At 36.3% G+C, this 15,405-nt stretch overlaps 1 protein-coding gene across 2 annotated transcripts in view; it reads left to right on the top strand.

Moving 5' to 3' along the window:
• Hephl1 (hephaestin like 1) overlaps positions 1–15,405 on the top strand; it is a 68,638-nt gene that overhangs the window by 16,218 nt on the left and 37,015 nt on the right. The window contains exons 2-4 of one of the 2 annotated variants that reach the window (XM_048795650.1): positions 1,802–1,909; positions 12,338–12,550; positions 13,269–13,448. In XM_048795650.1, the coding sequence (XP_048651607.1) occupies positions 12,385–12,550; positions 13,269–13,448 (346 nt within the window). In that variant the 5' untranslated portion in view covers positions 1,802–1,909; positions 12,338–12,384. The remainder of the gene's footprint in view (positions 1–1,801; positions 1,910–12,337; positions 12,551–13,268; positions 13,449–15,405) is intronic. The other variant, XM_015489984.2, reaches the window with a different exon arrangement.

Raw genomic sequence — 15,405 nt, 5'->3', positions numbered from 1 at the left:
CCATCTCTCCCTATCTCCATCCATCTATTCCCCTTTCTCTTTTCCCTTTCTTTCCTTCCTTCCTTCTTTCTTGCTCTTCTTTATGTTGACACAGAGCAGGTAGGTTGGGTGCAGACACATGTCCCAGGGCAGCCAAGCTTGTCTGGCTGCTGGACTCCCTTGGCATATGCTCACTCCACTATGCCCCCAGAAACACAGCTTTCTTCTTTCTAATGCCCCTCAGCTACACCTAAACGGCAGACAGAAAAGCAGCCCGCTGCTGTCACTAGTTGCACCCTTGGCTGAGGGGTGGTGTCTCAATATGCTGATCTCCACTGCTCAGCTAGGCAGTTGTCTTGGTGCTTGCTTTGTGAAACAGGGCAGCCCTGTCTTCTTGAGTTTTGAGGGGGTAGTTTCTGGATTCCTCCCTAATTAAAAAAATTCTTTAATACTCTTAGACTTTTGAGATAGAAGCACTTCTTAGACATCAGAAGTATTTTTCTGCCTGTGTTATTTAGTTTTCCATCATTATAACAAATACCTGAGATAAATAAACTTAACAAAGAGAAAAGGTTTATTTTGGCTCACAGTTTTGATGTTTTAGTCCATGATCAATCAAGCCTATTGCTTTTGGGGCCATGGTAAGGCAGCAAGCCCATCATGACAGGATTGTGTGGCTCAGCAAAAGTGATAAGAGTAAAAGAAGGAGATTGGACATCTCTAAATAGTGCTGCCCTGGGGAACAAGTCTTTAACATTTGGGAGACATTTCGGATTTAAATGACAGCAGCACCTCTTGGAGCAGTCTTGCTCATAACCAGGTGGAATGGGTTGAATGATGCTGCACCTGCTGGGTGACTGTATCTGGGAATGTGTCGACACAGTACCATTAACTCTGATTCCACCCATCTTATCGTCAAGGAGGAGTTTGGGTGCAGACACATGTCCCAGGGCAGCCAAGCTTGTCTGGCTGCTGTCCCCTCCAGGTCTGGCTGCTTATACCCCACCAGGTATACACACAGCTAGAGGAGAGAACTCTGGCAGTGAACATGGCTTTTCCCTTTGTTCTCAGTCCTTTGCTAACAACTGACCTGTAGCAAGGACTTGGTAGTTCTTAGTTGTTGAGGATGAACACATTAAATTATGCCAGGTAAATTTTAAGAAGTTTTGCAAATATAAGGGATACTTTTATGACTTTTCTTTAACTTTTTAAAAGTATTATTTTTGCTGCAGGTTGAAAGTAAGGATGTGTCAAGATAGCTGTGACTGTTTTTGTTTTTTAATATGGAGGAAATAGGGCATCTTTGAATCTTTGTCTTCATCACTCCATGTTTCTGGAAAGCATACCTTTATAGAACTGATGGTGTTCTAAGATCCACTAGTCCACTGCCACAGATCCTTTAAAAAGTTGTGGTTAAGGTAGACATAAGAAACAACTTACCATTTTAACCATTTTCACAGGTACAGTTTGGTGGCATTAAGTACATTAAATGTTGTTCAACATTCAATACTATCCACTTCCAGAACTTTTCATTACCCCCAACAGAAACTCTCTATCCATTATGCAAGACCTCCCTTTTTTCCCTCTCCTTCCTTGGTAATTTCTATAGACATCTGTCCAAGAATTTCTAGGGATCTCCTGTAAGTGAAATTATACAATATTTGTCCTTTTGTGTCTGGCTTATTTCACTCAGCATACTACTTTCAGGATTCATCTATACTTAAGCATGTCAGAATTTTATTCCTTTTTTAAGGCAGAAAGTATTTCATTCTATGTATATACTTCATTTTATTCATTTTCTCATCTCTTGGTGGATGCCTAGGCCATTTCCACCTCTTGACTGTTGTGAATAATGCTGCTATGAACACTGATATGCTACTGATCCTTATGAACATCTGTGAAAGTCAGGAGCCTTTGCATTGGAAAATATGTATGTGCACAAAATCTGGAACTCAAAGTTTAGGGATTCTTAGAGTCCTTGAAATCAGCCATGGATCCCTAAATTAAGGACACTTACATATTGTTTACCCAAAAAAAGCCTTCTCTACACCCTGTTTCAAGAACATTTCTCCCATGTTGAGGAGCCTGTTGGTTTATCCAATAGCACTTATCAAAATGGCATAGCAAAAGGAAACTTTTTTCTTTGCTTCTTTGTTAGTGTCTGTCTCTACATTAGACCATAGATTTCCAGGGAGCAGAGATTATCCTGGGATGTGTTGGACACTGTCCCCAGTGCCTGGCCTAGGTCATGGCATGTACCAAGTGCTCTCACAACACTTTAGTACCTCCCAGATATATGATGTTGGAATCATAAAGGTAAGAAGTCAAGACCCAGAGAGGGAAAGTGCCTCCACAAGTTCTTCCAACTGGTTAGGCGCTGAGTTGTGATAGACGTAGGATACTTGTCACCCATTTTCTCTTCCATTCTGGGGCTCTCCCTACCACTCCATACTGATCTTTTGCCCTCCCTTTACTATGTACAAATCTCAGTAGGCCACCATGAGGCCTTGACCCTTAACCTTACTGGATCTGCCAGAGGGGTGATTGTTAAAATTCAGAGCAATGGCCAGGTCCTTACTTCATGTGACATAGGGGCTCTAGATTGACTTTTACTTGCTACCAATACCAATACACATTTTTTAAAAGGTTTGCATTCAATCATAAGTCTTCCATGAAATACCCAGTAGGTGTTAGAGATTGACACTGGGTCTTGGCAATAAAAGATGAATGAATCTTAGATTATTGTTAAAATTAATGATAAGTGTAAGGGATTTATTTTAGGGTCTGAGTTCTATCCCACTGATCTATATGTTTATCTTTGCACTGATACCACACTTGGTTTATCCAATAGTACTTGATTAATGTGGTTTATAGAAAGTTTCCAAGTTGAGGAGTGTAAATCCTCCATCATTGTTCTTCTTTTTAGGACTTTTGTCTCTTCTAGCCCCTCTGCATTTCCATATACATTTTAGATCATCTTATTAATTTTTACCCCCCAAATAATTTTTTAAACATTTATTTTTTTAGAAGTAGTTGGGCACAATACCTTTATTTTATTTATTTATTTTTATGTGGTGCTGAGGATTGAACCCAGGGCCTCACATGTCCCAGGCGAGCGTTCTACCTCTGAGCCACAACACCAGAAACTTTTATCTTGATGAGGATTGCATTGAATGTATTGATAAATTGTGGAGAAATTTATGTCTGCATTTTAAAAATGAATTGACATACTAACAATATTGAGTCTTTCAATCCATGAAATGAACATGAAATTTGGATCTTTAATTTAATTTGTCAAAAATGTTTTAGATTTTAGTGTCCATAATTTGAGTTTTTGTTAAATTTATTCCAAGGTATCTTTTCTGATTCTCTTATGAATGGAATAATCTTCTTAATTTCATTTTTGGAGTGTTTTTACCAATGCATAAAAATACAACTCATTTTTGTGTGTTGATCTTATATCAGCTTGTTAAACTTGTTTATTAATATATGTTAGTAGGTTCCTTGGGATTTTCTCTATGTAGGTCATCATGAATAAAGACAGTTTTGCTTTTTCTTACCAATCCATATACCTTTAATTTTTTTCTTTACCTAATAGGCTAGTACCTGTGGAGCATTACTTAATAATAGTGACAAGAGCAGACATTCTTGCCTTTTTCTCAATTTTAAGAAGAAAGCACTTAGTTTTTCCCCTATTGAACATGATACCAGCTGTGGATTTTTCTTGGTTACCTTTTATCACGTTGAGGAAATTGCCTTCTAGTCCTAGTTTGTTGAGAGTTTTTAACTTAAGTTCTAGATTTTGTTGAATGAGTTTCTGCCTCTGTGACCCATGTAATATTTTTCCTTGATTTTCTTTCTATTCATTGATTTTCAACTTTAAAATCTGATTTTGTCATGATATAAATCTTCTTAAAATGTTGCTGGATTTGATTTGCTCATATTTTGTAGAGGATTTTCATGCCTGCCTTCATGTGGAGTGCTGGTCTGTAGTCTTCTTGTGATGTCATCATCTGCCTTTGGTATCAAGGAAACACATCATAATAAATCAGGAAGTCTACCTTCTTCTATTTTCCAAAAGACTTTGTAAAGAATTTGCAGTATATCTTCTTTTTATCTTTTTGTAATCAGGGATTGAACCCAGGGACACTTAACCACTGAGCCACATCCCTAGTCCCTTCTTATTTTTTATTTAGAGACAGGGTCTTGCCAGGTTGCTGATGCTGGTTAAGAACTTGTGATTGTTCTGCCTCAACCTCCTCAGCTGCTGGGATTACAGGAATGCGCCACAACCCCTGGCTTATTTTTTCTAGTTTTCTAAGGTAAAAGCTGAGGTTATTGATTTGAGACGACTCTTCTAACATAGGTACTTAAAGATCTAAATTTACTTTTTAAGCACTGATTTTCCTGAATCCCATAAATTTTGATATGCTTTGTCCCCATTTTATTTCAGTTCCAATTTTTTTACCATTTCTTTTCTGATTTTTCTTTGACTCATGGTTATTTAGATATGTATTGTTTTATTTCCAAATATTTGGATGATTTCCAGGATTTCTCTCTGTAGATATCAAATTCAATTCCATGAAGAGTGAAGAACATATTTTGTGTGATATCAATGCTTTTAAATTTACTGAGACATCTTATGCTTGGAATATCATCTTTCTGTGAGAATGTTCTGTATGCTCTTGTAAAGAGAGTATATTCTCTAGTAGCTGGGTAGAATGTTCTATAGATGTCATTTAGAGTTGTTTTATAGTGTTTGGTCTTCTGTATACTTGCTGACTTTCTACCTAGTAGTTTTATCACTTATTGAGAGTGGAGTACTGAAATCTGCAAAAAGTATGTTTGAGTTGTCTATTCATCTTTTCAGTTGTGTCAGTTTTTGCTTCATATTTTGGAGCTATTTTGTTAGGTGTAAATACATTTACAATTGGTATTTTTTTTCCTGATACATCTATCTTAACAAAATAGCTATCATTTTCTTTAATAATATTTCTTGCAATAAAATATATTTTGTTTGTTATCAGAATAGTCTCTTATTGTTTCTGTTTGAATTACTTTACTTTCAACACATTCATGTCTCTAAGACATAAATATAGACAGCATAAAGTTGGATCTTGCTTTTTCCTTCAGTTTGATAATTTCTGAATTTTAATTGAGCTGTTTAGACCATTAACATTAAATGTGATTGTTGACTGGTTTGATTTATATTTGTCATTTTGCTAATTGTTTTTATATATTTTTTGTCTTTTTGTTCTTCTGGCTCTTCTTTAATGTCCTCTTTTGTGTTTAATACATTTTAGAATATATTATTTTATTTCTTCTGCTAATTTTTATTTTTTTATTTGTTCTTTTTAATGACAGTAGAGTATATTATGTATGCATGGAATATAATCTTCTGTTGAATTTTAAAAGCTGTATATTATTAAGTAATTTTCTTATTGGTTGGTCTGGGAATTGTAATATGCACCTTAACTTATCACAATGTATTTCATATTTTTACGAATTAAATTTTGATAAAATATATAAGCTTTGCCTCAATAAAGTTCTTTTCCTCTCCTGTGAGATTTATATTTTTAAGATATGTATTTTTGATAAATATAAATCCTATGAGATATATATTTACTATGTACATATAATATATTGTACTTCATACTTTGTATTATCTTATGACTTTTAAGGAAGTTAAGAATTGGAAAATGTGCTATATATATTTTTTATATTAACTCACATATTTCCCATTTCTATTGCTTTTTAAGTCTTATTGAATACAAATTATTTTCTAATGACATTTTCTCTTATTCGGAAGTGCTTTCTTTTTAATATTCCTTGGAAGGCAATTTTGATAGTAACAAACTCAGTCTTTGCTTTTTATAATGTCCGTATTTTGCCTCTATTTTTGAGGAATGGATTTCTGGATATAGCATTGTCTGCTGATTTCTCTTTCCCAGTACTGGAGCAGTCCCCAGTGTGCAAATGACAAATCAGCCATTAACTGTGTTGATTCTCCTTGTGTGTGATGAGTCTGGTTTCAATATTATTTGTCTTCTTTCTGCAATTTGACAACGATGTATCTATGTTCGGATCTCTTTGTATTTATCAAATTCCCCACTCTATTAAAAATAAGATAATTTCTATCGATCTGTCATCAAGGTCACTGATTCTTTTGTCATTTTGAATTTGTTAGTAAGCTCCTTAATGAGTATTTCATTTCATTTATAGCACTTTTCAATGCCATAAGTCTAATATGCTTATTTTTTAAATAATTTCTGTGTCCTTACTGAGATTCACCATTTACTGAATCATTTTTTCTGTCTTTCCTTTAATTCTTTAAATATAATTCCTTTTAGATGTTTGTATGTACTTTTTAATAGCTGCTTTGAAGTCTTTATCTGCTATATTCTACCTTTGTGGCAGTTAGGAATAGTTTCTGCTCACTCTTTTTTTTCTCCTGACTATGAGTCACACTTTTCTGTTTCTTGAGGTCTCTGCTAAATCCAACCTAGTATTTACTGTGAACCAGACACTGCTGAAAAATTGGGTTGCAAAGATGAGTAAATACACTGTTGCTGCCTCCAAGATATTTGTCCAGGGAGGGGTAGAGAACGGAAATTAGAAGTGGATGAGTGAGTGGAACTAATGCTGATTGAACAGCTACTGTATGTCAGCACTTGCACTAAAGTTCTTATACACAGTATTTCATTTAATGATAGAATGAAATACTATTTTCTTGTAAAATTTGTTTAAGTATCAGGACTATTCTACTATTTTAAAACAAATTTTATTGTTTTTTAAAAAATGCATGACACTATAAGGGGGGATGTGGAACACAATCTGATTCTTAATTAGTTCAAAATTTAAACAAAATTGAAGAAAAAACTGCATAAAAAGATGGTTAAAAATTCTTGAGAGTACAGAGAGGTATATATATATTTTTAAAAAGTCATTTCAACCAAAGATTGTGAGGTACAATCTTTGTATTTTGAGTATTTATATTTTCCTTCCCCTAAGGAGAACAAATATCTTCACATACTTAGAGGTCTGGTTCAAATTGGCCTGCAGAAAGTTTCATTTTTTCTTCTAGTTTTCTATTGTGTATTTGAAGATCATATAGACTTTGCACTCTGTAACATGCTGCTGTAGTATGGATTGGTTTGAGTGTGTCACCTATGGTTTCATGTGTGGGAGGCTTGGGCCCCAATGAGGTGGTGTTAAGAGGTGGTTGGATCTTTAAGAGGCGGAGCCTAGGAGGAGGTTTTAAGATTATCCCCTTTCCCTCATTTTGTGTTCCTGTCCTAACATGTACTCTCTCCCTCTCTCATATACTCCAGCCATTGTTGTGCCCTCTGTCACAATGTGGCACAGTAAAGGGGTCTTTTGCTAGAGACAGTGCTATGTTGTTTGTTGTTTGTATTGCTAGCCTCCACAAAAAAAGAAAGAAAGAAAGAAAGAAAGAAAGAAAGAAAGAAAGAAAAGCAATCTCCAATCTTCTCTCTCTTCTCCTACCCAAAAAGCAATCACCTTAACAGGTGCTTATAATTTTTTATGAAGAAATTTATATACATATTTTTGCATGTGTGTATACCTATGTGTATGCATGATCATATCTTAATTAAGTTATACATAATGGCTTAATCTATAATACTATGTTCTTTCTGTTTTTCACTTTTTACTTTCTTAGAGATTTTCTCACATTAGTACATTTAATAGTTGTGCTGTATTTCACTCTATGAATATGTAATTATTTGAGATGTTTCCAGTTTTTATATTTTGAAAACATTTTCAAGTATGTTTTTAGGATAAATTCTTAGGAGTGAAATTTCTGCATATATATATTATATATATATATGTGTATATATATAATATATATATATATATATATATATATATATANTATATATATATTTTGGTGGGGTGGATAGGAGTTTACAAGTTGTCCTTCAAGAAATTGCATTTTGTACTCTTCCACAATTTATGAACAAGCATTTTTTTCCAAACGTCACTAACCCTCAAAATTCCCAGATTTCATGGGTGGAAAATTATAATTTTTAAAAGCCCACATATCCTAGAAGATACTTAACTAAATGTATAGTTTATTTATTCTTTTTTATGGTTAATGTTATCAAACTCTGTTTTTGGGAATGACTTTCAGAACAACTTGATATACTATCCATCCCAAATCACTTTGCTACTTTATATATATACTTTATTTTGGATCCCAAATGATGTTCTTCATCTTGAAAAGTGACATTGAGGATTTGCATGGAACTCTAGCTCCTCATTTCAGTAACAGCCATCAGCAACTCCCAATAATAATAACAGTAATAAGAGTAATAAACAGTTTATTCAATGAATTATAAATAATTTCTAGAAAATTTGGTGTTTGTATTGATTTGTATCATACAATCAAAACAAAATGAATGGTCTCAATTGAAGTTTCAAGTCAAGTTGTCTACCCATCCAATTTCCCCCAATTATCTACCCTCAGCCTCTCCATAATTAAATTCAGATTATTCCAAACCATGCGTTTCATTCATAAGACTTTTGAAAAAGAGAGTATAAGATAATGCCACTTATTTATTATTTTATTCAACAGGTATGTATTGAGCACCCTCCATACCAGACACTGGGGAAGATCCTGTGGATACAGGTCATGATAAAAGGAAAGCTGGAACTTGCTTTCATGGAACTTGTTGTTATGGTTTAGATAGATTTTAGGTGTCCTCCAAAAACTTATGTGTGAGACAATGCAAGAAGATTTAGAGGCGAAATAATTGAGTCGTGAGAGCCTTGACATAATTAGTGCATTAATCCCCTGATAGGGATTAACTGAGTGGTTACTGTAGGCAGGTAGGGTGTGGCTGGAGGAGCTGGGTTGATGATGTGTGCCTTTGGGGTATATATTTTGTCCTTGTCGAGTGGAGTCTCTCTGCTTCCTTATCATCATGTCCTGAGCCACTTTCCTCCATCACACACCTCTGCCATGATGTTCTGCCTCATCTCAGGCCCCAAGGAATGGAGTCAGCCATCTATGGACTGAGAGCTCTGAAACTATGAGCTGCCAAATAAATCTTTCCTCCTCTAAAATTGTTCTTGTCTGGTCTTTGGTCATAGCAGTGAAAAAGCTGACTAAAACACTTAGAGTTTGACATGAGAATAGAAATTAATCAAGCCATTACACACACATATGTGTATAAGAAGTACATATATAAGTAAACACTTAAACAAATACTAGGAATAAATGATGACCAGTGTTTATTGAATGCGTGCTATTTGTCAGGCACTTTGATAAGTGCTTTATAGATATTGTATCATGGCCTCAACAACTCTGTGAAGTAGGTATTAAAATTATCATTGTCTTCTAGATAAGAAACTAAGACTCATGGAAAAGAAGTGAATTCCCAGATCATATAACTAACAAGTCATGGAGATAGGATTTGCTTCTAGTCAATCCAACTAATTTCAGTGGCTGTGAGGTTAACCACTGGCTATCAGCTGCCCTCTCTCTGTATGAACGCACTTTAGAAAACTGACCTAGTCCAGAGAATTCAGGATTGCTTGAGTCAGACCATACTGTAACTTGACCTTAATCCCAATACTATGGGGAGCCATAGAATGAATGACTAAGTAGGGAACAACATAATTGGACTTGAGATTTGAAAGATCACTCTTGCTATAGCTTGGAGAATGGATCAAGAAGCAAGAGATGAATGGAAACCAGCAAAGAAGTTACTTCAGAAGCACAGGTGAGAAATGATGGCCCTTTGGGTGAGAGTTGTGATGGTGGAGATGGACAGACATCGATGAATTTGAGAAGCAGCAGGAACAAGGTCTGGTGGTGGTTTGGAAGTCGGAGGGAGGAGGAGAAGGATGATAAGAACGTTCCCTTTGCTTTGGCTTGTGGCATTGAGTACTGATGGTGACTTCCCCTGAGAGAGGAGGCAGTGACTGAGGAACAGGCTTGGCAAAGGAGAGGTAAAACTCTCAGAGAAAAGCTATGTTTGAGATCTTTTGAGATTTACAAGTGGAGATGTCACATAAACAGTTAGGTATCAATGCAAAGATGCTCTTAGATAATGTCCAGGCTGGAGATTTAAGTTGAAGCCACTTGCGTGTGTGGCTGATTTGGTGGAACTACATGAATAGGTGACTCAAGGAGGAAACACCAGGCAGGGAAGGAAGGAGCCAGCATTGTAGCTTGACATTAGTTTCATTTTGAATAAAAATTGTTTTTCAATATGTTAATCAGTGTTATACTCTTATCTCGTATGGAGAGAAAAATGTAAGAAATTATTTTAAAAAGAGTATTTTTGTATCTTTTGGAAGCCATTCATGAAAACACTGAAGACCTAATTCATTACATTATTCAATAATGTATATATAAGGTTTTCTTGAAAATATTCTTCCACAAATCAGTACTAGCAAAATGTCCCCTCTCTCTTAAGATATGGTTAAGTTTCCTTTAATGCACAAAGAAATAATGAAACTTAAGTATATTAACCTAATATACATTAAACATATATCTAACAATGTAACCTAAATATAACCAGAAATTTAGAGCTATGCTTAATACAGAAGGATTATAAATAATTAAATTTATTTCCTGCTTTGTCTGTACAGGTTTTTTTTTCTGAGTTTATCAATATAGGTGTCTCTGACTTAATTTTAAATATAATTTAAAATTAGTAAGTATTAAAAATACTTAATTTGTAAAATGATTCATATTCTTTTTAGAATAAAAGTCATTAAGAGCTAATATGTGAAAGAAAGTGAAGTGAATAAATAAATTTTAAAAATAAGTCTGTACACTCTATTCTCAATAATTTGGATGGGATGTCAAACACAAATAGATCTGAATGTGCCTCAGCCACATGTTAGCATTGTTAACTTAATCTATACAGTGGATATGAATACCTACCAAATCGAGTGGCTTTGAAAAGTAAATGTGATAATACAGAGTACCCTGTACAATCAGCACATAGTAGGGGCTTAACGGCTGTTGTTTTCTTGTGGCATCCCTCTCCAAACAGAAAGTTATGTTTCCATGGTGGAATGTGCTGACAGATCACATTAGATTTCTGTTCGTGTCTTTTCTTGGACTTTCCTTGGCTACACTGGTGCTTGCTGTCTTATTTGAATTTTCATTCTTGATGCCTTACATTTATTAGCATGTGGTTTATGCCTAATTCATGGTGTGGAAAGAATAAATTGGAAGAGTGAGTAAGTGGTGAACAGACCAGAAGTGCATCCAGTCCTCTCCGTCCCTCACCCTCAACCTTCTTTTTAATAACAGTCCAGTTGTTCCCAGTCCTTTGAGGCCCCTCAAATGCCACCTCCACAGGGAAGCTTGTGATAATTATAATGTGCACAGAGTGCTCACCAGCCTTCTACCCAAGTGTTTTTTGCACTATTTTTAGCAGTGCAGTTTCCTAATTGAAAAATCATGCCGGGCAAGATGGCTCACACCTATAATCCCAGTGGTTCAGGAGGCTGAGACAGGAGGATGGGGAGTTCAAATCCAACCTCAGCAATAGCAAGGCACTAAGCAACTCAGTGAGACCCTGTTTCTAAATAAAAAATACAAAAATAGGGCTGTGGATGTGGCTCAGTGGTTGAGTGCTCCTGAGTTCAATTCCTGGTACCCAAAAGAAAAAGGAAAAAAAAAATCACATGTGATCCTAGTTTATAAGACAGAGCAAGGGACTTCCCCGTCTACCTGTCCTAATCACTCTGTGAAGGCCCTTTATCTTGTTACAGATCTCCTCCATCTTGCTACAGGTCTTCTCTGAGGTACTCTTTAATTTGACCCAAAATTACATTCCACACATGAGCATGATGTTTTCGCCAGTGGTCCCGTGAGTTCATAACATACTTTCTGGTCTGCCCCACAGAACTGTAAGATCCCTAGAAGCAGAAAGAGATCATACCCTTGCTTTCTATCTCTTGTGAGACCTACACAGGTGCAGAATGTAAAATAAGTCTTTAAGAACTGTTCATTATTTCTTCCTGTGGCTACTTCTCCTTCATTCTCCAGTTAATACCAAGTAAGGTAGATGGAAATCTTTCTGACTGGTGCAGTAGGCCTAGCAGAAAATCTTAATCATGAGCATTTATTAAGTTCCTATTTCTGGGCGAAGCACTGTGTACACATTGCATCATTTAGTTTTCTTCACTGTGGGTAGATACTAATATTTTAGTCTCACTGATGAACAACAGAGGCATTGAGAACTGAAGTGACTTGCCCCAGGTCCCTTTGAAATACTTCTTAAATTGGTCATGTTTGATTCCAAAACTCTGGTCCTGTCCACTACAGCAAGGGAGCTCTGTGTTCTAACTATGCTTTCTCTTCCCTTGGAAGGAGCCTTATACCCAGATGGAACATCCGGAAGGAACAAGGATGATGACATGGTTCCTCCTGGCAAAAACTATACCTATGTCTGGCCAGTGAGAGAAGAATATGCACCTACTTCTGCAGATGCTAACTGCCTGACCTGGGTGTACCATTCACACATTGATGCCCCTAAGGACATTTGCTCTGGGCTGATTGGCCCCCTACTGGTGTGTAAGGAAGGTGAGGATCCCCCAACCCCAGGAGCCTGTGCCTACCTGGTGTGTTCAAAGTGTGAACAAGATTCAGGCCTTGGTTCACTTTCTTTTCTTGTTTTACACAGAATGTGCTTCTTCTTCTGAACTTCCTTTAAGACTTAGACAATTATTCTAACACAGAAAATCAATCTGACACTGTAGCAAAGGGCAATACTTCAGATTCTAAGACTCATCACATTCTTCAGCATTCTGAAGCAGATGGTTTTGTTTAAAAAAAAAAAAGATAGAGAGAAATGAGCTGGGTCTGCTGGCACATGGCTGGAGTCCTAGCTACTTAGGAGGCTGAGACAGGAGGATTGCAAGTTGGAGCTAGCCTGGGTGGTTCAGTGAGACCCTGTCTCAAAAAAAAAAAAAAGAAAAAGAAAATTAAAAGGGCTTGGGATGTAGCCCAATGGTAGAGCATCTCTGGGTTTAGTCCCCAGTACCACAAAATAAAGTCTATCTTCTTGAGACATAGCCAGGTTTCTAAGACCATGACTGTGAAGAGTTCTGTTGTATGATTTTTTTCTCTTCTATGTTCTGTCATTTCCACCAAAGTCTTAGGTCAATTTATATTGTAGTCTATCCTTGGGTATTTAGGTCTTTGGCAAGCTTCAGACCTACCTGATACCACTGTCAGGAAGGAAAGCTCACTTTGATTTCATTCACCTTGAACTCTTTATTCTCTTGAATGTACCCAACAGGTATTCTGAACAGGTACTCAGGGACGAGGACTGATGTGGATCGAGAGTTTGTTATAATGTTTACACTCGTGGATGAGAACCAAAGCTGGTACCTTGATGAAAATATCCAGCATTTCTGCACTAAACCCAGTTCAGTGGACAAAGATGATGCTGTTTTCCAGAGAAGCAACAAAATGCACGGTGAGTATCTTGTGTCCTCAAACACATGCCAGGGACCCTTGTGTTGCAAGGTACTACACAGGAGGCAAGATGTATGGGAATGCCAAACCTGGCTTGGCAAGATGTATAACTCAGTGATGGCAGTGATATGGGACATGATATACATTGGAGCCTGCACAATCGGAGGGAAGACAGGCAATAGATATGAGCTAATTTGTGTATGAAGAATAGACAAGGCTGTGGGAGAGATAAGGGAGAATCTATGTTAAACTCAGGAAAGAATCAGTGCCTGAGGTGAGCCCAGAGGATTGACAGAAAGGAGAATAAAATCTTTACCGCATAATAATCCAACCTCTTGCCTTGTCCATCAAGCATTTTATGAGTGGCTGCTAAATTTTAAGATCTTTCCTGTACATGGGGTTTAACTACACACTTGCGAATTTGTTATGTGTCCCAGGCATTCTTTGAAAGTGCAAGATTTATCGAGCATTTGTTTTCTACCAGACTTTGTATCTGTTCAAAATAGTGAATTTCTGTAGTTATACTGTCAGGTGAAACAGAAAAATTTCCCATGTCTCTTCTGCAGAGCAGTGGGTTAATGAATCATCTTAAGATGTTGGGAATCCAGTGATATTTTCCAGTCTTTTCCTAGAGAGTGCTAGTGAGCATAAGGGAAATCTTCAACATAAACATTTCGCTTCATTTGTTGCTAATGATCCCCCATCTTCTGCTTGCCTGTCTCTCAGAATCATCTTAACAGAGGCAGCCTCAATAAAAGAAAGGGAAGGAACTGAAGATCATCGGATTCCCCCACAACAGAACATCAATGACTTGTATAAAGTCAAAATGATAATTAGTGACAGATTGTTGCCTGGGAGAACCTGAGAGAATTCTCATAGTAAATAAAGTTTAATTTGGCTATGCTTGAGTCTAAAGCTGGTTGAGACATGATCGTGGGTACTCTATTTCCATTGTACAACATACCCTTTGTGGTGTTTGGAAACCATTTTGGGATAAATGAAAGTGAGAGAGAGGAGAAAGGGGAGGGAAACAGAGAAACACTGAAGATTGAAGTTAACAAAGACCTAAATTCAAATCATTGCATGATCAGCTTTATTCCTGTTCTTTACAAAATGGGAGTGAAGGTCTCAAATGTTGCTGGAAACTACTAGGGTAACATGATGGCTTTAGACTTGGTTACTCACATAATCCTTCCATAGTGTTTATTTTTTGAAGTGAGAATGCACCCCCCTCCCCAAAAAAGAATGAATTACATAACCAGATATAGACCATATTTTAAATAAAAACCAGCCTGTGTGCAAAGAGGTGTTGGAAAACAATCAATCCTTCTTCAAGACTGGCCAAGAAGATTTGACCAAATATATTTAAGAAACAAAACAAAACACAAAACCTAATCCATGTAAGATGTTCAATTAATACAAGATTTATCAGTCAATTTATTTAAATTTACTAAAATGACTTAGAATTAAGTGTGCAGCCTAAGTCATTATTATCTTAGTAACAATAGCTTTTTATCTCAGTTTGAATTTAAAAAAAGAAGGGATGCAGTGACTTTTCCTAAGATCTGAATTAAGTTCTTTACTGCACTGGTCAAGTCCTGGCTGGCATTTAGATGTTTTAAAACCATTCAGTGCTGGCCTAACGGCATAAGCTCAACTGATAAGATTCTGCCCCACTATTATCTAATAAAAGCTGCCTTTTCCTCTCTGCTTTTTAAAGTAATAAAATATAAACATCTCATACGTGTCCTCTAACCATTTCCTTTCCTTTTTATCTTAGCATGCTTTTGTCATTTAATTAATTACCATCATAGGAAAGTGGGGGAGCTAAAATGCCAAAACTCGATTCTTGTGTTCTGAAAAAAGAAAATTTAAAGTCAGACACTAAAAGCCATGAAAAGGAATGCAAAGTAAAAGCAAAGTGAGGCTTAAGCAGAGAGCAACCTCAAGGGAGAATC

Source organism: Marmota marmota, unplaced genomic scaffold (genome assembly GCF_001458135.2).
Source record: "Marmota marmota marmota unplaced genomic scaffold, marMar, whole genome shotgun sequence".
NCBI lineage: Eukaryota > Metazoa > Chordata > Mammalia > Rodentia > Sciuridae > Marmota > Marmota marmota.
Note: the sequence above shows the minus strand (reverse complement) of the source record. Positions and strands in the feature narration are given on the sequence as shown.